Source organism: Cuculus canorus, chromosome 4 (assembly GCF_017976375.1).
Source record: "Cuculus canorus isolate bCucCan1 chromosome 4, bCucCan1.pri, whole genome shotgun sequence".
NCBI classification, from domain to species: domain Eukaryota; kingdom Metazoa; phylum Chordata; class Aves; order Cuculiformes; family Cuculidae; genus Cuculus; species Cuculus canorus.
Window position 1 is genome coordinate 54,698,844 of NC_071404.1, and position 24,493 is coordinate 54,723,336.

Consider the following 24,493-nt stretch of genomic DNA (forward strand, 5'->3'; position numbering starts at 1 on the left):
CCTTCCAGTACCTGAAAGGGGCCTACAAGAAAGCTGGGGAAGGACTGTTTACAAAGGCTTATAGTGAAAGGATGAGGGGCAATGGGTATAAACTGGAAAGGGGCAGATTTAGACTAGACATAAGGAGGAATTTCTTCATGGTGAGAATGGTGAGGCACTGGAACAGGTTGTCCTGGGAAGTTGTGGATGCCCCATCCCTGGAGGTGTTTAAGGCTAGGTTGAACGGGGCCTTGGGCAGCCCGGGATGGTGGGATGTGTCCCTGCCCATGGCAGGGGCGTTGGAACTAGGTGATCTTTAAGGTCCCTTCCTACCCTAACTATTCTATGATTCTATCATTGAGTCCAGCTGATGGTGTTGGCTCGGGAATCACAGATTGGCTAGGTTGGAAGAGACCTTTGAGATCATCAAGGCCAGCCAGTGGTGGTGGCTGGGGAATCATAGACTCTCTAAGCTTGAAAAGACCTTTGAGATCATTGAGTCTAGGAGGTGATGGTGGCAAGCTTGCGGATGACAGTAGTCTAAGAGGAAGTGTTGATCTGCTGGAAGATAGGGAGGCTCTACAGAGGGGTCTGAACAGGCTGGACTGATGGGCTGAGACCAGTGGGATGAGATTTAACATGGCCACGTACAGCGGGACACTAAAACCCTGTGCAGTGCTAAAGACTAGAGGGAGAGTGGCTGGAAAGCTGCTCGGCGCAGAAGGACCTGGAAGTGTTGGGTTACAGTGGCTGAACGTGAGCCAGCAGTGTGCCCAGGTGATCAAGAGGCCAACAGCATCTTGGCTTGTATCAGAAATGGTGTGGACAGCAGGACCAGGGAAGGGATTTTACCCCTGTACTCGGCACAGGTGAGGCCACACCTCGATTCCTGTGTTCAGTTTTGGGCCCCTCACTGTAAGAAAGACATTGAGGTCCTGGAGCGTGTCCAGAGAAGAGCAACGAAGCTGGTGAAAGGGCTGAAGAACAAGTCTTACGAGGAGCAGTTGAGGGAACTGGGGTTGTTTAACCTGGAGAAGAGGAGGCTGAGGGGAGACCTTATTGCTCTCTACAACTACCTGAAAGGAGGTTATAGAAACGTGGATGTTGGTCTCTTCTCCCAAGTGATAGGTGACAGGACAAGAGCGAATGGTGTCAAGCTGTGCCAGGGAAGGTTTAGATTGAACATCAGGAAAAATTTAGTCACAGAAAGGGTTCTCAGGCACTGGCAGAGGCTGTGCAGGGATGTAATTGAGTCACACTATCCCTGGAGGTGGTTAAAAGGCAGGTGGGTGAGGTGCTTGGGGACATGATTTATTAGTGGACAGGTATGGTTTGAGTTCATGATCTCAAAGGTCTTTTCCAATCCAATGATTCTGTGTTTCTAAGATATTTGGGCTTCCTTGGAATTTATATGCAAGTTCTTTGGTAGCGGTAAGAGACGTGTGCTGGACCACCATGCTCGGCATGGCAGAGGAGGAGAGAAGCACCTGGAGGACGCAAACAGAAGTTTCAAGTGCAACTTCTTTTATTTTTTTTTTTGTTTTCTTGATGATTGAAGCTCATCTTTTCATCCCTTGAAGTTTAGCTGCAGAAACAGAAAAGTGTTATTGTCCTAAATGGACCCTAATTAAGAATACAATTTGCTCCACTCCATACAGTGAATTTAATAACTCTGATCTGAATTGACAGTATCAATAGCAGAACAGGGAGTGTGGTTCTGGGAAACCAATTTCAGCAAATTTGAGAAGACAAAGAAACTGGTAGGAAAAATAGTACTACTATACTATGTGAGAAGAATTTGGGGCTATATTTGAAAATAATTGGATACTATATTACAAAGACACCTTCAGGCCAGGTACCATGAGTGCTGGCAGGGTCAGGGCCTTTATTTGAGAGAGATCTAATTGCCTGTATGAACTGAACTGAAACGCGGTCATAGAGATGATGAAATGACAGATTGGTTTATCTGGGTCTGGAAATAATTTGTGTTTGTAAGTACCTATTCACAGATTTAAGACACTGTCTTGTGAAATGTGCAGTGTGAAAAACAAAGAAATGAGACATTTGCATTTTTTGTGATGAGAGCTGGAGTTGCCTCCTTCTCCACAGTTTGTTCTGCTGTGAAGTGTAAGATAGTAGTTGTTTGCACTGTTCTCAGAAATTAGCAACTTGCAGTTTGTGTTTTGTTTGCTTCAGAATTGCTATCTGGAATGATACATTGTTGCAGTATTGATACTGTCACTGTTTTGTGTGTCTCCTTAAAAAGGAACTGTAATTTTAATATTTGGATTTTCCCTGACTGCTTCCATGTGGGGAGAGTCTGATTAACTGAAGCAGCTGCCCTAGCTCAATCTTTCTCCTCCCCCTAATATGAGAATCCCTTTCTAAATTTACTTTTTTTTTAAAAAAAATCAAGTAGCTGATGGATGTTTTATGAATGAGTGATATTTAAGTTTTTTTCTTTTTGGGATAAATGGAACTTCAAATGTGCACAAAACCTAACTAAAGGAGAATCTAACTTTTGGAAAACTTATTAAAAAAACTGTCTATCCAACTAAAAGAAAATGTAGAAATGTCTTTTTTAGCTATCAGAAAATTCGACAGCAGATACTGCAACTTCACTAAGAGCCTTGAGTTTCTTGTCTGTGAGCAATGAAATCACAGTTTTTATTTCGAGGTTAATGTAATTGTGTTTGAGCAGCTAAACTTCAAATCTTAGTGAGAATTATGCTTACCTCTGTAGATCTGTTTACTAGTTCTTTGTGCTTCATCAAGTTGAACTGTACAATTCCAAGGAGAGCTACTGGAGAACTTTTTTGTCCTTTTGGGCTCATGAGTAGATAACTATGGGCAGGTACGGGTGAAGTGCCAGCCACTGAGTCCAGTGTCTTGTGTTGTACTGAGCAGTCTTAAATGAGAACCCCTCTCATAGACTATCTAAGCTAAACTATTTAAGCACTCCCAAGCCTATGTGAGGTGGCTTTACCTGAGGAAGGAGAATAGAAGAAAGAGCCAAACTGGAGTCTGAACTGTCTCTATGGAGAAGGTATAACTGACAAGTTGTGGGACTAGAGGGCAATAAGCTGATTCAGTATGTGAAACTAAGACCAGATGGTGCTATCTAGGTCTGACTCACTGTCAAAACAAGTAATTTTCTGAGCTCCCTGTCACCTGCAGTTGTGAATCTACCATGTCCTTTATATGGACACTTTTGCAGATACATGCAGAACAACATTAATTTGCTGCTCTGGCTTAGGGGAAGGAAACGTCTTGGCCCTTCTTTCCTCCCCTCACCAAAATAATTTGGCCTTTAACAGTTCTGCAAACTGTTCTGATTTTACAGTGTGAGCACAGTGCTGCTGTATAAGTAGATTAGGAATGTCACTGTTCCTGTGCACTTTCTGTCTCTGTAGAAGTTTATTTAAGTTCCAAAAAATAAGTCAGTCTCTCTGGCATGTTGCAGTTGAGTAGCGGTAAATTACTGTTGCTGTTCCTGTTCTTATTACAATAAAGCTTTCTCTTATGATGATTGTTTTAAGAGTGCCATCTAGTGTCTGAAGCTGTTCAATACGAGCTGTGATTTATAAGTTAATGGGCAATTTTATTGAGTAATGAAGCAGAAAAATTATTGAATCATTGTTTTATATTAAACAGGTATGAAAAAATGTAAATTTCAACCAAGTATAAGGAAAATGAATTTAAGTTTTTAATACTATGAGAAGACATTAATTTCAGCTATATTACTGTTACATTTAAGTACTTAAAAGTAGTTGTGTGTTTGAGGTGTTCATGTTTCATTCTTGAAATGAACATTTTTTTTCTGATGTATCCTCTTGACCTTCAATTTGTGTCTTGCCAGGCTCTAGGTTAATTTTTAATACTGAAACCAATATTATTTCCAAAGGCCTAAATAACCTATATATATAGAGAGAGATGCTGAAAACAGTTACGGAAAGACAAAGGTGTATATTAGGAAACTGATTGTTGTAGATCTGTGCTCAGGAATTTGTTTTTTCAATCACATGTGGTTGAAGTTGTGGGAGATTATTGATTTAAAAAAACCCACCTTGCTGTAGAAAGTTTATAGACTAAAAAAATTTAAAGGGAATATTTTTCATTTTGTATGTTCTGTTTGATGTCAGAAATATGCTACAATGTAAAAACATTTTGACACAGATTGTTTCCCTGTGGAAGACTTGCCTGTGAAGAGGCAGTACCTATATGAAACCATTCTTTTCTCTGAAGAAGGTCCTGCAGTCCACTTACTCAGGCAGGTTGTTTTTAACAGTGTCTTGTGTTATAATTAGTTCTGGCAGATACTGGAAGGATCAGTGTTTCAAACCCTCATTTTTGTTCTAAATTCTTGATTCTTTTATGAATGTTTCATTCTCATTTCTGTTTCAGGAGCTTCAGCTCATGAGGAAGATGAAAGATAGTGTCGCCGAAGAACATTTATATTTGGGTTTTTCTCATCAGTACAGAGATAGTATCTTACCTCTTCATACATCCATTTCACTGTTTTTGCTATCCTACTGTGACTGCAAATTATTCAAAGTTTTCTTAGTGCCAACTGGTGAAAATGCGGATGATCGTTTTGTGACAAATAACCTCCTTGGAAATCTTGAGGTCCATTTAATCTCCAGATGTCAGCTCCCAGTGATTGTGCAGAGCTGCTGTTTGCCTGCTGTTGTAGTGAAAGATGGCAAGTTCTGCCGAGCTGGGCTTTCTGTTGTCTTAAGGCATATCATACAGAAAACATACGAGACAGATCCATCTAAAAAGGATGTTTTGGAACTCTTAGGCTTTAAGAAGACCTGCTTAAAAGCCTGTGCTGAAGTGAGTGCATCTCTTTCTCTTAGATACATTAAGAGTTTTTTTAATAACAATGGAATACTCTGAAGTAGACTTTTAATGTTGATATAAACTAAGTTCTTTTATTAAGAAACTTGCTTAGAAAATGAGATTTTCTCAGGGGACGAGTATCTGTATTTTGGCATAAAGACGAGAAATCATTCTTTTTAAAAATACTGCCTTTAGCAGCACAAAAAGAACATAAAGATTCAAAAAAATGGGTCAGATCTCCGTTTCATATCTAGCAGTATTATTTAATGAGTATTAAAGTGTAGCTCTTCCAGTTTGAAGTAAACTAAGAAATACTGAATTTGTGCTAATTTTGGTTTCAAATGCACCATATAGAGTTAGGCTTCGTCACTATCAAGACACACTACTAGCTTATGTGTAGCTTGTGCTCACCAAGATGGCCAGGGTCTTTTCAGCAGAGCTGCTGTATGGCCAAGTAGTTTGTCCCCAGCCTGTACCACTGCAGGGATTTAACCATCCTGGCTGTGGGATGTTTTAATGAATTTCATGAAGTTCCTGTCAGCCTCTGTAAGCCCCTGTGAATGGCAGCCCTTTTGTGGAGTTTATTGGCTGCTGTGCTCAGCTCTGTGCCATCCTTGATGTGGGTATATTTCATCTCCCCCTCCAGGTCATGGGTAAAGAAAATTAAATAGGATAGGCCTCAGCATAGACCTGTAAAGAGTTCCACTTCTAACTGGCCTTCAGGTAGAGTGTGAACTATTGTAAAGAAATTGTCCCTGACATCCTTCAGAAACTTCTGGTTCTAATCTCTTGGAACTGCTGGAAAACCCAATTCCATATTTCAGATGACTGTGAAGTGAGTAAATTGAATATGAAAAGACAAGAGTTTAAAAGTTTTAAAACATTCAAAGTACAGATAATAAGAAAAAGAGAACAAGGATAAGAACATAAAAAATAAGTAATTTTTTTTGAGGTGTTGTTCTGTTAGACTGAAGTTTTTTTCATGTTGCATGCTAAAAAACCCACTAATATAGCGCATTTCTGTAAAATAAATGTGCTCAAAATCTGTTTGATGTAATCTTCTGGTTTTATTAACAGCACTTGCTAGAAGTGATATATATAAACTGATCACAGATTTGCTTCTCATGGGTAACGCATCCACCCTAATCTTCTGCCAGTAATAAGGAATACAAATATGCTATGCCAGGTAACTTCATTTTGGAATAGATAAGCTTCCTAATTCTGCTGTTACAAAAAAAATACAGAACATCTGGGCTTCTAAAATTATCAAAGACTGTATTGAAAGCTGAACTTACCAACTTTGGGTGGAATTTCTTTGCTTAAAGTAGACAAAAAATACCCTGGATTTTGGTTTTGTTTCTCTTTTTGTAAAGACATTAATTACATAAATTTATCTGACAGGTTAGCCAGTGGACCAGACTCTGTGAGATCAGCATACCACTGGCTGTTGAAGGATTTTTGACAGCGTCACCTGAGCACTGTCAGACTATTCCTCCTGACATTTTACAGCTTGAAAGGAAGCTTGGAGAACCTGTCCGAGTACATAATGATGACAAAATTCGAAGGCAAAAACTTCAACAACAGAAGGCAGGTGCCAAGGCTGCAGTGCCTGTACTTGGTAAAGAAGCAACAGAGGAAGGAAAAGCAGTGGAAACGGACGAACACCCACTCCCAAGTTTGGAACTGAGCGTAGCTTTATCCAAGCTACTTGTCCAGGAACTACCAGATGTGGTCAACAGGGAGGCCCCTCACATCAGGAGAACAAAAACCACTGACCTTCCCCTTTTAGATCACGTTTTTGCAGAAGGGCTTTATTTTACGTTGGCAGATATAGTGCTTTTGCCGTGCATCCATCAGTTCTTGGTAAGATGACAAGTTCTGCAAATATTAAGTAGTGTATATATACATTTTTTTTAAGAACTGGAAAGTTGTAAAATGTTTTAATTTAAAAAATATCATGGTGTTTGCAGTGTGAACTTAATACAGAAGATTTGTCTTTGTTTCTGTAGAAATAAAATACAAGGATTGGTGAAATCACCAACATTACTTTTAAATACACAGCCTATCAATACTTATTAAACACTATTAATTGTTAAAATATTACCCTGAAGTACTTTGGCATCAAGTTGCCCAGAAAATGCTTCTGTGAAAATACTTAATATGGGAACTTAAAGTACATTATAATATACATAAAGCAAAAATAGGTAAACATGAACAAATTCTTGTTTGAATTTAATGTGCTAGATTTATGACCGTGACTCAATGGATATTTACTAAAATGAGACCATTTTATCTGTGAGAAATTTTTTGAGATTTGGGATTTTGATTCCTTCATAAATTGCAAATTTTAAAAGGAGGGAGGGTTGAGAATGGTGTGATAATTTTGAAATACTAGAAGGGACATCTCCCATGAAAGATCTAAAATGGACATTTAACGTACATTGTAGTATGCACAGAAAAAAGTAGGCAAGTATGAACTTGGTTTCAGTATACTGGGAGGCAAGGCAAAATGAATTCCTGCCCAATTTGTTGTACTTCTACTACATGGATGTTATCTGAATTAGAATTCTTTTCAGCAAAGACTTCCTGTGACTTTAACTTGACATAGACAGATATGCAAATACTCAGTTGTCTATTAAAATAAAATAACTATTGATTCGTGGCCAAGGCAAAGATATATATATCTATAATATGCATAAAGCAATGAACCTGATCAATGTGCCTCTCCGGAAATGGAAATGCAGAGAGGCAGAGAGAAGGATTGGGAGAAAGAGAAGAGAGGCCAATTAAAAAGAAGAAATAGAGAAAAATATAGTGAAAAAAATGTAGGGGAAAAAATATGGTGGAAAAATATAATTTTGCCTTCCCAAGGGAACCTGAAATGAAAAATGTTGTTGAAATCCTTGAAAAGATGGGAAATTTCATTCCTAACAGGGAGACTTCCCCCTTCATACAACTTGGTGCGGGTTGATCATGCCCATTGATGCGCAGCAGGCATTTCTTTAGGAAGAGCCTTTTGGAGCATAAGCTACTGCACACTGTTTTGAGATGAACATGCACAATTCACCTTGGAATCGCTGGGCACCCTGAGCCCCTCCTGAAATTGCAGGGAGGAATCTGTGACCTCTCTTGCCATGCTTGCACAAAGAACACTTAAATGGGTGCAAAAACCAGTGACCTTGTTTTGGTTCTTTTGAGCTATTTTCAATCACTTTGTCTTACAAACATGACTTGAAAACAATATTTAAGACAAAAAGGAGGAACAGTTTCTGTGCCGTTTGCAACACAGTGCTTGACACTCTCCTTACTTGGAGTACTTGGGTATTGGCTAGAGGAAATGTTCCAAAAGCTCATTTGTTTATGCAACTGGTATGTAATTTCTAGAGGTTCTCTAGGGAGGTTTTCCCCCGCCCCCTTACAAATACTTCTTTTTAAAATACATGGCCTATGACTTCTGATTTGCTTATTTCTCCTCATAATAGGTTAATTATTCTTAATCTCTGCTGTAATTTTCTTCTATTTCTTAGGAGTGACTTCTTTGTTTGGAAGGAAACCGGCTTTAATCTCTCTCAAATGGGTGCTTTTTATCAAGCCCTCTCACAATATAGACCAGTTTCATTGCATATCTGTAGATAAAGCTGGATACCTAGGACAATGTAATACATACATATCAGCAAACGTTTTATTCTTCTGTAGTCTGTATTCTTCTTCAAGTAAGGACTGATCACTGCGACCCTGCTCAGAAATGAGGTGTTGTGTCAAGGGAGCCAGCTTCTTTGGGATGTGCTTTAGCCCCTGAAACTTCAGTAATGTGCAGTTTTGTCATTTGTAGTATTGTTGCTACTGAACTGTTTTCCAGTTCGTGGGAGGTCGTGCTACAGTGAAAGGAGAGGTTCCTTGGGAAAGGTTGTATTGCTAGAAGCTGTTGGACTGAAGTTTACAAGCGAAAAGTTACAGTTCTCCTTGCAGTCCTATGAAATTGGCTGCTTAATATTTTCTGTTTTCCCTGACAGAATCTTGTGTTACTTGTATGGTCCAATAACATACTGATAAAAGTCCACACTGTCCTTTAGGAGAGTTGAATGTTTTCCTGTCAGATGTGTAAGAATTTTGGAAATGCCAAGAGTGTGGTCTAGTCAAAGATGCCTTTTTCTCTCTTCTCCTTTGCAGTCAGCCTAGCCTATTCCCAATACTGGTCAGCACCAATAGGCTGTTTCAATTGTCTTTGTCCTTGTCCTTTTCCTTCACATCAAAAGGTTTTCACAGCACAATGAGGAAGAATAGCGTATGCTAACAAAATAATGTGGACACTGTATGTAGCATGTATACACAAAATTTCATTCTGAGTGTAGGATTATTTTGTGTCTTGTGGTGTGTTGAGAGATTGCAAATAGTCTCTCAATCTGTATGTGAAGGAATTTGAAACCTTCAAAGAGGATCATCAAGATAAAACAAGAAAAGTACTAACACAGCTGTCAGTCAGGGGACCACACAGAATGTGGAAAACTGGGGAATAAATCTTTGCTCCCTGACATAGAATGTCAGTATAGAAAAACTGTTGCAAGTGGCAAAGCTGATTTTAGTAGTTCGTGCACTTTGGGATGCAGTTTGCCATGCTATTGGTCGTGTCAACTGGACTGTAATTTGAATAAGTAAAATATTCGTGTCTGTACCTTAAGATCAATGATCTGTTAAAAGCTCATCCCACCCCTCTTATAGGGAGACCTTAGTCACTTGGTTATTTAATCTTTTGTGGTGGATCTCTCACTTTATACAAAATTTATCTGGGCCTTAGAAGGAGATTCTGTGTGTGTGTTTGTTGGTGTTTATTTTATAGCACTTATCTAGAAAGATGCCAGCATCTTGCAGATTGTGGTGTACAAATACCTTAACATCTGGTTTAGGAAAATATATCAAAATATGTTTTGAGCCTAATAAGACCATGCAATTTGATTTTTATTTACTTTCTTTTTTTACCTTGGCCTCCCTTTTCTCCCTCTACCCTTTTCTCACTTCTGGGAAGGAGTAGGGCTTAGTAGTGCAAGTGATTTGAGCTCAGTGTCAAAACCAATTCTGTTGAACAGAAGTGTTGAAAAACTACTGTGGCAAAACTGTATGGGAGTCTTGTTCAACACAATCTGTGCACTTACATTTATGAAGATGTATACACAAAAAAGAATTACAGAAATGGCAACGGTGTCTTTATCTCCCATGACAATAAATTGATACGAGGTTACCTACTACCAGTATTTCTGGTAGTATAGTATTTCTCATAATATTAGTCTATGAGATTGATATCTAAGCTGGTGCCTGTTGCCAGAAGAACTCTGAGTGAGGTCGTGTTTCCAATTTTGATTTTGCACATTGTTTTGCCAAATTTGCCTTACAGTGTTTGAAAACAAATGGAATTCCTGGAGAAGGATCTGTCAGTCAGATTCAGAGAAATAATCTCTAAAATAAAGATAATTACTAATGAACATTAATATGTGACAAATGTCCAATTTATAACGTAAGATCATCCTCCTCAATGGATTTCTGTATGATCGTAGCAATAAGGGAGTCCAGAAGAGGGTGAACGAAGTATTCAGTGGGTATATGTCTGGAACATATCATACAATAAATATGGGGAAACCTGACTAGCTGATAGTGATTGTAATTTTAATTACCAAAAGTAAGATAATGAAGCTGAAGAATTGTTTTTCATTACCTCATTCCATTTCTGTTATCTTTCTGAGGTTAGCTTTGTTATGCTTTCTATTAGTTGTAACTTTCGGAAATTAATAGAAGAATAACAAGAGCTCTGTTCTTCATTTGGGAGAAACTACCATTCACTTTTTACAACACAATTCAGAATACTTGTTATCAACTGTAACAGCACCTCCTAGAATAGGTTTCCAAAATCCTTCTTCCTTAGCTGAATTAGTATATTTCTGACTGTGTTACTGTTAGGATAGTGAATTAGGTACTAAAATTACACAGTTCATCCTCCTTTTGCTCCTTTAAGTATTACTTGTGATTACCCTAAGAACATAAAAACCCCAGCATGCAAGAAAGCAGCTTGAAATTTTGTGTTGTTTCAAATGTTCTTTACCAATTCCTGTTTCTACATTGAGCATGTAGAAGATATGTAGAAGAGCACCATTTTCGCATGGCCTTTCCTGCCTTTTCCTGTAATCATGATTTTTAGTTTTCTGCTTAAAGCACGCACAACATCATAGAATAGTTGAGGTTGGAGGAAACCTCTGGAGATCATCTCACCTACCCCTACTGCTCAGAGCAGGGTCAGCTAGAGATGGTTTCCCAGGATCATATCCAGTCAGGTTTTAGTGTCTTTTAGGATGAAGATTTCACAACCTCCCCTGTAAAAGTATGATTTTCACTGTTCTAAGCATTTGGGAATGTGAACAAAAATGCATTCAGTTCACCAAATGTATTTTTAAAATTAGCTTATCTTCATGTAAAAATGTGATTTAAGTATCTTTTTTTGTAATAAGTACATTGTATTCTCACTTAAGATTTCTTCTTTTACACTTAGAATTCTAATTTCTGATGAAGGCAACTTCATCTCACTATCATATATACTTAATTCTGAAAAGAAACATACTGATTAGCATTTTTGTGTAAAAATATCAAGTATCAAGGATGGTAAAATAAACTGAGTAAATATATGATATAAAAAAAATTTGGATTTAGTGCTAGTCAGCAAAAAAAAGTGACAGATGTAGTGTAGAGACATCAATAAAGACCAGGGACAATGTATACCTGTGCCTGTTTTGCTGTTACCACATAGTCAAAAGGTATTTTATGTTGGCAGTTGCCAGCAAAACAGCTGTCAGTGGATGAGCTTTTAAGGGATGCAGGATGCCTGCAGGAAGAATAAAAACATTCAGGTACCATAACGTCTTGCTTAGAATTCAGTATTCATTATAAATTTCTGTTGTAGCTTTTTGGGGTTTTTGATTTTGGGATTTTTAGGGAGGAGATTGCCAACCAGAAGGAATCATCGCCTTGTTAAGACGTAGCAGATAATTAAGAATATTATTTACATTGTGTTTTCCTGTTACTGACTGAAATTAGGGTTAAAATGGGTCATGTAAACCTTTTCATCCTATTAAGCAAATGGGAATTTGTTGTAGTTTAGCGCTTAGCTGGCAGCAAGTAGTGTGCACCTGCTGTATTGCTGCCCTCCCACCCCTGCCAGCAGGATGAGGAGAAGAATCAGAAAAGGAAAACTTGTTGGTTGATATAAAGACAGATTTATTGGAACAATTTAAAGACGAGATAATAATAATAAATTAGACTGTATTAAAATACAACTGCTCACAGCCCAATGATTAGCCCATCCTGAGCAGTGATTTCAGCAAGTGCAGAGATCCCAGCAAGTGCAGCGAAAGCAGCAAACGCAGAGTCCCAAACGTCGAACCTGGATTGTCTGTTTGTCCCCCTTGCCAAATTCCAATTCATATACTGAGCCTGATGGGATGGTATGAATTTCTGTTGGCCAGTTTGGGTTAGCTGTCCTGGCTCTGCCCCTGTACATTAGCAAAACACGGGAAACTGAAAAATCCTTGATTTCTTAGCAAAAAAAATCTTTGTATTATCAACATTCTTCTCATACTAAATCTAAAACCCAGCAGCTGCTGGGAATAGAACTAGCTTTATTCCAGACAAAACTATGACAGATGAAGTCTAAATGGCCAGCTGTCAATTCCACCTGCAGGCCTTAGCTCTTCACTAGCTAGTGTTTTGCATTAGCATCATGCTATGAGTAAGATTGCTCAGGATGGAGCTGAACTCACTTCTGTAGATCTTGCCTGCTGGTGGGAAGAAATTTACAGTAGCAATTAAAACTTTCTATTTTATTTTTCTAGATTTCCACCAAAGAACAAGGCAAAAATCTTGTAAATTTGCCTCTGATATCCAGTTGGTATCAAAGAGTTCAAGAAGTACCTGGAGTTAAGAAAGCTGCTGGCAAATGCAATATGGAGCTTCTTCATCTTCCAGAGTTGATGTCTTCTCCAGAGGAAGAACTGCAAGACTTCTCTTCAGTTCCTGATGAATTAGAAGAGGAGAATGAAGACAATAATTTTATAGGTGGTCCAAGGCCAACTATGACTAAGTTAATGGTAATTTAAGCTATTTAAGGAGTTATTTTTAATAGTAGTATACTGCTTGTTTTGGGATAGATGAAATTAGGATTGCGTAAGCTAACAGCCTAGAACAATGTAATACGTTTCGCCTGTCTCTTGTCTGGTGTGCATTGTGTTAGAAGTAATTTTGCTTTTTTTTCTGTTACGTTGATTGATAATTCAGGAATTGAGTGAAGACAGGACTGCTGGAAGCCTTATCAATAATTCTATTTTATTAATTAAAGTAACTGCTGGTTTGAATTGCAATATTGTATTACTCTTTAAAAGATATTTGTATAAAGGATGACAGAAAGTGTTGCTTGTTTGTTTGGCTTCATTACTGTACTGTTGCTGTTGGTTGTTTGCTGTTTGATTAGAGCTTTGAACATCTGGAAACCCTAATGAGTTTTGCTGAAGAAAACTCTCCGTCATGTTCCATAACTTTCAATAATTTTTGCGTAGAGGCTGACAGTATTTATATAGGGCGTCCTTGTGAAAATGAGCGAAATAGAAAATTTGAATCCCATGTAATGTAGAGGCAGCTCAGCTGCCTGCTTAGTTTCAGTGGGGATTTTGCTATGGACTTGGGTGGGTAACGGATCAGGATCTTATTTTTTCCCCCCTCTTTCACATAGGAAAATGGTATTGAAGCAAAGTTTTCTCCTCATCCATGTCCCAGCTGGACCCTAGACTGGACCAATCTACCATCTGCAGTCAGTCCTGGAGAAGGTAAGGGGTTTTGTACGTGGGTGTGTATGTATTTAATAGTGCTGCCTTCTGGTGAAGCTGCTTAACTGTTTCATGGGAAAATATGTCACTTTTCAATGTATGTCAGAGCTCTGTAAAACAAGTAAGCAGTTTTAAATCTGTTTTAAAATTCAGCCTAAAATTCAGGGGCATGTAGTGAGATGGCTTCTGTCAGGTCATCAACTGCTGATAAATAAATTGGAAATAAAAGCTTGGCCTTGATTTCAAACAAATATTTTTTTCCCACTGTTGCCCACTTTCCTGAACTTTTCTTCTTAGCTAGAAGAGTAAACTCTGATTAGATGACTTTAATATAATCAGCATAAATATTGTACATGGACTGTGTCTCCCAAAGCAGCAGCAGCTGATTTTATTCTAATTAATATTCATTAGCAAAGTTTGGTAGCTACGTATGAATGAGTCTTCCTTTTTGTGGCAGTGCTCCTTGTCCTGTAAGGGTTGTTTGCTTTGCTGAATTGCAGGGTGGTTTGTTGCCTAGAGGATATAGTTCTACAGAGAAAAAAGTGATTTATCACAGTGTTTGTTGTTTTCATTGTTGTAGTGAATATTGAATACCTCTTCCACAACACAGTAGAGTTTCCTCTAAAAGATCTTATGTGTACTGCCAGACAGTTAGTGGGCAGTAACTCATTTCTGCAGGGAAGAAAAAGACTTGTGTTCTTTTGTGTAAATAAAGTAACTTGGATACTGGAGTCAGTCTAGCCTCAGTGACAGAGAACTTCTGATTTAAAGAATACAGAAATATACATGCAGCATATAGATGCTCGTCACTGACCAATACGTGAAATTGCTCACATAATATGTAGGAATCACTGAGGAGGTATAGGCACTTACACAACATACTCTTCTTTTTTTTTTTTTTTTTTTCTTTTAAGGTATCTAGCTGTGTGAATGCAACCATGTCTTCCCAACTATGGCATACAGGCTATGAAAATAAGATAAAACTTGCTTGTTTTGGATCTGTGTGTAGTTAACAAAGCGATGACAAAAGCCCGTGTGTACCATGTGCAGATTAATACTTCCACGAAAAGTATCTATCCTGCTAAGATGAACTGTTTTCCTCTGGCTTTGTCGTTCTCTTTACTGGCAAGTTCCACACTGTACTTTTAAGTATTGATTTAATTGCCTTTCTGTTAGCATGGAAAGAAAAAACCCCCAAACTTGGATTTGCATCTGTCAATATTGCATCATATTTCTTCAGACTTTATGTGGATGTCTTGCACATTGTTCTTAAGCTACAATAGCTTTGTAGTCTGACTGCTGAAGTACTCAGGGAAGATTATGTGCATTTGATTTCTATGATGAGTTCCAGTGTTGTGCCAGAAATTAATAAATGTTTTTTGATTATTTCCAAAGCTCAGGTTTTTGGCTGTAAGTTTTAGTTCGTACTTTTGTCAAGATATCTCTTTTCTTCTATTAGAAAGAAAATTTCAAAAAAGATGCCTAACATATAAAACACATAGTGAATATATATTTGGAAAGTTTGTGCTGGAAGGAGTCTTTTGATTCTGGGAGAAAAATCAGCTCCTGCTGCTTTCTGCGTGTGTGCGTGCTTGCTCTCTCTTTTCTCGCATTTGCTGAAATAGTTACTGATGATGTCGATATCTGAAATTGTTTTCAGTTCTATTTTTGGGAAGATTTGCTAACTCAGGAAAAAAATTTCCTGATATGAGAATTGATTTTGCTTTTCAGTTAGATGCATCTTCATGCTTACCTCTAACTGGTACTGTTCTGTGTTTCCTGATTCTTCTGCTAGTATGGCATAATCATGGTTATATGAACTAAATTCTCAGTACTTTACTACTAAATACTACCTGACGTGCTACAAAAATAGTCACTGAATCTAACAGGGTTTTAAACTGGTCTTGAGTAATGCAATTCAAGCTTTCTGTCATGATTTAACTCCATCTGGCAACCAAGTGCTCACTCACTTATCCTTGCCCTCCCAGTGGGGTGGAGAAGAGAATCAGGTGGGGGGGGGGGGAACGTTAAATTCATGCATTGAGATAAAGACAGGTTAATAGGACAACAAAGGGAGAGAAAATAATAATAATGATAAAAGAATATACAAAACACAATGCAATTGCTCACCAGCCACTGACTGGTGCCCAGCCCATCCCCAAACCACGATCCTGCCCCGGCCAACTCCCCCCAGTTTATATGCTGACCATGATACCATATGGTATGGAATATACCTTTGACCAGCTTGGGTCAGCTGTCCTAGCTGTGCCCTCTCCCAGTTTCTTCTCCTGACAGGGTATGAGAAGCTGAGAACTCCTTGACTTAGTGTAAGCACTACAAGTTCTAGTGTATTATTTAGATTACGTGTTTAAGTTAATTATATTTTTATATGGATTATTTACTGTTGAAAAGCTGAAGATTATGACATGATAATTTGCATTTCATTTGCTTATTCATATATCTGAAGGAGAATGAGATAGTTGAGCATCTGTTATTTCTAGTCCTGATACAATTTGTAAAAGGTATTTGAATGACCAGAATGGAGTCACGTTTACACTCTAGATAGACTCCAGCTTTTTAAATTCCTGCTGTTATGTCAGTTACTTCTAAAATATTTGGCTTCTAAAGTTTTGTGTATCATCCTTGAGAGGGGTGAATCTAAGGCTTAGTGAGCACCTGGACTGTATTTGAAACATTGCAAAATATACCAGTATCTAGTATTTTAGTGTCCTCTGTAACTGTTGATATTCTGGGATATTGTAGCTGTTGAGTTGTTACAAACTCACTTTTTGATGGAGTTTAACACTGCCTATTTAATTTATTTTAAAATGTATTGAAAATGCTGGTTTCTGTTCTACTTTACTCTATAAAAACTTGGCCAGCACTTTAACTGTATTTCTTCTAAGCTTATTTTCCAATTCTATGTTTAGATCAGAAATATGTGGATATTGCCTGCTAAATACAGAAGCCAAAACCCCTCATCACTTTGTTGTTTCTTCCAAATCACATAGTATATACTTACCCCCAAGCACACTGTCTGGCAAAATGCATCTCTTGATATTGAAAAATTAGTTTGTGTAAAATACTAGAAAAAAAGGTAGCATTTCGTAGTTTTTTTTAGGGGCACATACTGGAAACGTATTATTCACACTATTTGCAATAACTACTTCAGTTGGCAGGAGACATAAGCCAGAGGTCCTAACAAAGCTCAGTGGCTGGTAATGTTGAGGTTTCCATAGAAGTAAAGGTACATAATGTTGTAAATATATACAGACAGTAAAAGAAGAGGGTGACAGGTCAGAATATGAGTGAAGGAAAATAAGATACTTGCATCAGCAATACAGGGAAGTCATCATGTGATGTATGTCAACATAGAAAATGTTTTGGCTATATGGATATCAAAATCAGTTTGATGGGTTATGATTACAGGTGCTTTCTTTAGGCTCACCCAAAGCACATTAAGGGGAGGAGGAAAGTATGTGTATATGGGGGCAAGGATTGATCATAGAATCATAGAATAGTTTGGGTTGGAAGGCACCTTAAAGATCACCAAGTTCCAACCCCCCTGCGATAGGCAGGGACACCTCCCGCTAGATCAGGCTGCCTGAGGCACCATCCAACCTGGCCTCAAACCCTTGTGAAAACGCTTGTCACTGCTTTATGATTCTGATGTTATATGGTGATGTAAGTCTTCGGTACTGCCATTTTTTCATCAAGTGTTGTGTTTACTGTGAAACAAAAAAAAGAGAAAAAAGTTATCTTTTTTAGCAGGAATCTATTTTTTTCTTTAAAACAGCTCTTTATTAACTCAAGTTTTTTGTTTTATTGTGGAAGTCAAGAATGAAAAATAACTGACCCACAATCTCACAAACCATTACTTCTCTAATAAGTTGAAATACTTGTTAAGCAGTTTTTCTTGTGCTATCTCATTCTGAAATTAACAGCAAGACTGACAGAATGTGCATTTACTTACAAAGGTAGTGAGTAGCTGTGAACAAATGTATACTGTTCTTGCTGAAGTGTGAAACAGCTCACAGAATGAACATAGCAAGTAGTAAACTACATTCTGTAGGCTTGCCAGTTATACCTTCTTCCTCATAAGAATGTTTTTTCTAAATGAAGGAATTGTAGTAGGTCAGCAAAGAGCTCCTCTAGCTGAAATACAGCTTACTGTCAGGTGACTTTGCAAAGACCACTATGATAATAATAGGAGGGCAATCACAGTAGAAGATAGAGGATTCAGTTACAGAATCTGTGAAGAGTTTATGGTGGGGGAAGTTAGTTTAAAAAATGAATGCAAATAAATAAAGCTAAACCAGAATAAATATAAAATGCATTTTACAAGTCAACTTCATCTTACCAATTAATGGAAGACATGCAGCCCTTTAATTTGCACTTGGCCCTATTTATAGTGCCAAGTTTTCCTAAACAAGTTCATTTTAATGGATTGTGTATAAACACAACTCCCAATCAAGCATGTCAAGTATTTTATGTACTTTGTTATTTCTAGTAAGAAATCAATTGATTCCTGGTATTGAATTGATTTGGGCAAGTATTTGACTTGAGGAGGTGAAATTTTCTATGTATGAATTTAAAAAAAGCCAATACGGAAAAAGATCATGTGTTTCACATCTTCTGTGTCCAGTGCACAGTTGTAAAAAAGGGCATTAATCCATTGCAAGGCAATGCACACCTACCTGGCTGCAGTTCAGAATGGCTCTTACAGGTTTGTTTGATTTATGCTTGCTTTGTGATCAGTAGCAAGTTGATTTGGCCAAATTAAATGACTATATAAAACTGTCACAGAAAGGTTAGCCTGAATAAAATAATACCATGATTGATTGTTGCCCTTTGATTGCATTCAAGTCTTCAGATTTTGAAAAAGTTGCTATATTTTTAGAATGCTTAGCTTTTAAAACAAGACAAAATTTGGAAAGCTTAATGTCTACTATTCAGGGATGAGGCTGTCCCTTAGATGGTTGTTGAGAAGAGATTTATTACCTTGATTTATAAGCCACGGAATAATTCATAATATACTGTAAATGTTGTTTTTTTGGGGAAAAAAAAGATAATCAGAATTCAGGAAATACAAGTATATAACACTTAAAAGGCAGCCTTTATGTTGTCATCTTTTCCTTAATAATTTATGTCAGCTGAGAATCTGTTCTTCAGTGCTTTTGCTTTGTTTTTGAGAGGCCTGCTTTTGTTAATAGGAGTATTTTAGTGTATGTATGAATATAAATCATACTAAAGGTGCCATGTTCAGTTATTTATATACATATGGAGAACAGAATGTTCATCTTAGAAATAGAGTGCTTGTCTGAATTACAGAAAGAATAGTGACACGAGAATGAAGCTCTTCTTACTTTGCCACCTTTCTTCATGTTTAGTAGTGGTGACAATTTTTATCTAAAAGGAAATGCTTCATATTTGGCATTGGGATATTGTTTTGTTTGGCAAAAACATAAGTGACTCTTTTTGAACGAAGTTTCTGATGAATGGTTATCTCACATCATTTGAGTATGATAGGAAATTCTGAGTAAATCTAATATGTGGCTTTGAGAATTGACACAATACGTATGGTCACATGAAGAATAGAACATGTTTTGGAATAAAGTTAAGGAATTAAAAAAAATCTGCTTATGAATTAAGAATTTGGAAAGATTGATATTTCCATTGTCTTTGGAAGCTCTTGATGGTATATGTCTGCAGAGGAATTGTTTGTCACAATGTCTTAACCTCTTTCAAAACACATCTTTGAAAGCCCAAGGCATTGTAACTTGCTTACCTGTAAGAAAGAGGATCTTTGTGTTCCACGGCTGGTGCATACAGCTAATGCTCATGTTTTCTTTGTGGCAATAATTACTTGCAAATCAGGTTGTTTTTTTTTTTTAACTGCTTTCCAACATAACTTAGGATTACTGTAATAGAATTCTTTTTCTGGCAGAAAGCAAAATGAATTACAGATATTTGGCTGACGTTTTGTTGCACTGGAATTGTTAAAATATCTTACAAAGGCACTAGTGTTTTCCTTCATTGGCAAAAATAAATCTGCTAAATAAAAATTCACTGGGATATGGACCTCAAAAGTGTTTTTACAGTTGAACAACCATTGATCTTGGAGATCCTATTTATGGTATATTATTCCAAAGCAATTTGGTTTGTCCTCTGGAGTCAGCTCTCAAGGACTGAGTTCATTCACTGGAAGTGCTTTGCAGATACTGAGTACTGTGTCAGTAATTTGCTACTGTGCATACTCTCTCTCCATACCTCCTCTCCTTTCCTTGTGTGTCCATAAACACTTATCTTATAGTACGTTTTAAGAGAAACTTGCATTAGGCTTTGAGAAAGTTTTTGCAAATAAAGTATGCAGAGGTATGTGTTTCATTAGTTTTTTCAATAGTTATACTATCTGCTTTCTGTAAGGCAGCAACTTAAATGTTTTTCCATTTACAAATTAACAATACAAATATAGTCTGGTTTAGGAGCTGCTGTTCCTTCACCAAATTACAAATTAGCATAATCAAAACAAGTCTCCTCATGATACCTGTTCATCGGATTTGACCAATTTCACTGTTCAGAGTGATCTCAGGTCTTGATTTCCAGTGTGCATAACACGAATCAAGAGATCAGCTACTTTGTCTTCAGTTGAGATAAAACCTCTGGTCTTTCTTTGAAGACCACGTAGTTGTGAGGCTTTTCTAAAGAATAATTTGCCTATTTGCTAGGATATTGTTCTGTAAAATGTCTCCTCTGGTCCTCAAACTCTTCCCAGCTCCTCCTACTCTCTACCTCACCCAATAAATCTATATTTTTTTCCCCAAAGTGGAGATAAAACTGTAGATAAGATATTCTAAAGTGAAAGAACAAGTTATGAAGGACTGCAATTTTTAAAAAGGGTTTCTGTTAAACATATCAGGTGGACCAACAAGAATTAGAACATTGTTTACGGTTTTAGTTTGGGAGCATCTTCCATACTTACATACCTTTAAATAACACTAGCTGAAGCAATAACAGTAACACAGAACTTATACTACTGTGGAATTCGCTGATGTTTTTATTAAGAAGTCTTACTGGTATACCAGACAACAATCCTGAAGGATCAGTGTTGGCGTCAGCTTCCAGAAATGATACTAAGTAAAAGATACTCTAAGGTACTGTGGCATCTCAACAGGGAAGGCATGGACTTGACAGAAGAAAACTCTGAAAAATTTTCAGCCCTCATTTATGAACTATAAAATTAACTGTAATGACAGAAAGGAGAAGACACCAATGAGCTATGGTGAGATTCTGTATTAGATCCATCAACAACTGAAAATTCCTGGCCTCCCACCGAGTTCCCTGTATTTTGGACATAATATTGATTTCTTGGGTTTTACCCTTATATGAAATGACTGTCAACCATCTTCTAACTTCACGTGATTAAAGATTACTGACATTTTAATGGTTGCTGTATTTTTTATTTTTATTTTTCTTTCCAATATTGAAGGAAAACAGCATTAAATAATGTTGCTGTGTTTTAGCCAATTTAAAAGTTTGTGACTTTGGGTCCATATTAAAATTGTTTATAGCTGCTAACAGAACTGGCTAACATGACTGTGGAATAAATGCTTTATTAGATGTAGAATTATTTGATTTTAAATTGTTGTCAAGATTAAGTCAATATATCCAAGTTGCTTCTAGGATTATTTTGTGAAGATAGGTTACAGTTATTTACAGTTATTGGTTTTACTTTTTTCTGTTGGTATTACCTTTGGAGTGTTTTAGAGATGCTTTGTGAGATGAGAATACGTGACACTTAAAAATCAAAGCTTTTAGGGAAGCTGATATTTTATTAAAATATTTGCTAATCAAGAGATGCAAATTATGTGTTTTACTTTAAATTTTAAAAGCAACAGTGTTTCTAAAATGAGATCCAGGGAGTCATTTATTGTATAAAACAAAGAGAGTTAAAAGAAACACTTTAAAGTTCTCTATTTCCCTTCCAAGCCTGTCAGAACTTTTTGAAAGACTTTGAAGATTTTTTTATTTAATAGTTTTGTAGCCTGTTTCAGTATCTCAAGCATCCTGAAGCAGGAACTCATCCTTCTTCTTCCAACTGATTTTTCCATATCAGACAGCTCTTTGCCTGCAAGCCACATGGGTAACAACCCAAGGGAAACTCAACTGAAGCTGCTTCTCATTAACCTCTTCTTAGAGTTAAAGTTTTGCTGCACTCATTTAAAAGTTTAAACCACATTTATGATTATATTGTCTTATACAATGCACGATCTGGAAAATCTGTGTTGGCAATGGAGCCAGGTTGCTTCGTATTCTTAATAAATGCTTGAGAAGTAAATAATTTCCAGTAACAGAGAAAGTGAAATGCTCATGGTTTGAATATAGGGAACACTAGTATTTGAGGTGATAAGTGTGAGAAAAAAAGACGATAAAAAGAGGATTCTTGGCAGAACTTTTTATTTCCTATGTGACTTCTTTGGATCTTTTGACTGTACTGGGGTATAGCACTGCACAGTTGGTCTGAGGACAATTTTGATGGCAGTTTAAATGCAATTACGAATTTTTAGACAAAAATAAAAAACCTTTGTGTGTAGCTGGAAATAGTAAATTTTGCATGCCACCAAACAAGATAACTTGTCTATGGCAAAATACAGTGTTCCTACTATTACTGTAGTCTTCCCACATTTCAGTATATTTATGTTCTCTTGAAGTCTATTGCATTTTTTTAAGTGAGGTTTTGATCTAAATAACATGCTAAACAGCATCTGAAATACTCAAAATCTGCAAAGCAAACCCAGCAGATGCTAGTGTGCCTTACTGAAAATCATGCTAGAGAGTATATCAAGTTCTAACAGCTGCATTTTAGTTCAGTGAGGACACGTTCTCATTGCTGTTTGTAAGAAGTTAATATCGTGAGGGTGACTGAAGGACTTTCTATGTGGCTGATAATCGTACTGAAAAGTGTCACCTTTGTTTCAGTGTCTTGCTTTGTGGAATAAATATAAACCCTCAGAGAATTACTGAAGCCTTAACCCTTCATATTGAATATCCTCTGTCACAGCAATTCAGTCTTTGATCCCTAGTTTAATCCCTAGAGGTATGGTGTTACAACTCACAAGTCCTTGTTAATTGTGAGTTTATTAGGCTTCTGAGAGATTTGTTTTATAGAATACAGTATATAAAGTTCAGTGGAGGCTTTTTTAAAGGCCCTTTGTGGTTTGTACTTGTTTACTGAACATATCTGAAGAATTAAAAATAAGTGCTGCAGTTTGCCAGGTGAAATGGTTTAGGGATTTATGAATTTGGGAAGCAAAGGCAATTCTTAATGATTCTTTTTTGTCACAGCAGTCTTAGTTCTGACATTTAAATTAAAGCGTGTTCTTGATACATCCGAGTAAACTTAGTGTGTCTGCACTTGACAGTCGCTGGCCTAAGCTGGCTATGTGTAGATTGAATTTGATCTGCCCTAAACAGAAAAAGTAGTTTTATTCATTAGACTGTGTATTATTTTCCCCTTTGTGTCTAAAGTTTTCACACACATGGAGGGACATAAAAAGTAAAAACATTAACTCAGAAATGACTAGCAGATTTTTTTTTTAACAGGACTTTTGAATTAATTTTCCATGTCTTCCTCAGAAATCTTTAATGAATGTTAAGTAGCATGCTAAGAAACTCTGGCCTTTGTTTCATCTAAACTATTTGATCTTTTTTCTTCTGATACCACTGTAGTAGAGTTTACTTCTTTCTTTGCCCCTTTTATGTTTCTGTGTTCCTTGTTCATGCGATAGCAGAGTCTCCAAGTTACATAATATATCTTTTAATCTGAAGGTTTAGAGAACAAGTTTCTGCTAAGTATTCCAGAAGATGGGGTGCAGGTTATTCTTTACAGATTACTATTGAGGAAAGAAGGATTGATGGTCCATTCTAGCAAGTTTGGTTTGGGACAATGTCCACCAAAAATCCAGGACAAGTGATTAATGTGATCCAAAAAGACATTTTCTTCTAAACATGGCTCAAAATCATCATCAGGGTAATTCTGGGGAAGCCAGAGTACATAGAAATTTACTCCTTTAATGGTCAATAAGGTGTACTTAGGGGTGATGCTGTGGTACAAAGTGACACTTTGTGGAGAAGGCAGTGATGACACATTTCATGTAAGAAGGCATGTAACTACTTTTTTCTTTGAGTCCTGTTTATAGTGTTGTCATTTCATAATAGCTGATTCCATATATGCCATCCAATTAGAATTACACAGATGGTGGCCTCTGCTGGCTCTCAGAAGGTCCTCATGGCAGCTGGATAACTAGTGAAAAAAAAAATCTACCTGTTTGGGAACTTCAGCAAAAATATAAACGGATAGTTAGATGGAATTATCGCTTTTTTGTTCACCTTCTGATTATTTTCTCATCTTGCTTCTGAACAGATCAAAATATTCACTATGAGAGAGAACTAAATGCTTGTTTTAGAAGTTTTACTCTTTGCACTAGGAGGTGAAAAGTTTCCTACGGAGTATATACAGTGTTCAGACTTACAGTAAATATGCTTTTATACCTTGTCCAGTTTTAAATCTGTATGCACCTGATTTTCAGCATGCTTATGTAATGTTGTGCCTGTTATATGAAAATTAATTCCTTTAAAAACCTTTGGATACTATCTATAAACTTGGTAGATGTGTAAAAAGAGTTATGTCCTTATGTTTCTATATAATCAAGTCAAAAGATTGCTTTTATTTTATTTGGGCCAATATATTTTCCCTTTTTGAAAGATCTATGTTAACTTTATAAATATTTTAATGAAATGTTGTAGTAATGAAT

General features: G+C 36.9%; 1 protein-coding gene across 4 annotated transcripts in view; it reads left to right on the forward strand.

Moving 5' to 3' along the window:
• GSTCD (glutathione S-transferase C-terminal domain containing) overlaps positions 1-24,493 on the forward strand; it is a 74,289-nt gene that overhangs the window by 1,284 nt on the left and 48,512 nt on the right. For 2 of the 4 annotated variants that reach the window (XM_054065654.1, XM_054065651.1), the window contains exons 2-5: positions 4,384-4,815; positions 6,223-6,684; positions 12,693-12,947; positions 13,586-13,679. In XM_054065654.1, the coding sequence (XP_053921629.1) occupies positions 4,396-4,815; positions 6,223-6,684; positions 12,693-12,947; positions 13,586-13,679 (1,231 nt within the window). In that variant the 5' untranslated portion in view covers positions 4,384-4,395. Of the gene's footprint in view, positions 1-1,521; positions 3,026-4,098; positions 4,250-4,383; positions 4,816-6,222; positions 6,685-12,692; positions 12,948-13,585; positions 13,680-24,493 lie in introns of those variants that run through there. The other 2 variants (XM_054065652.1, XM_054065653.1) reach the window with 2 other exon arrangements.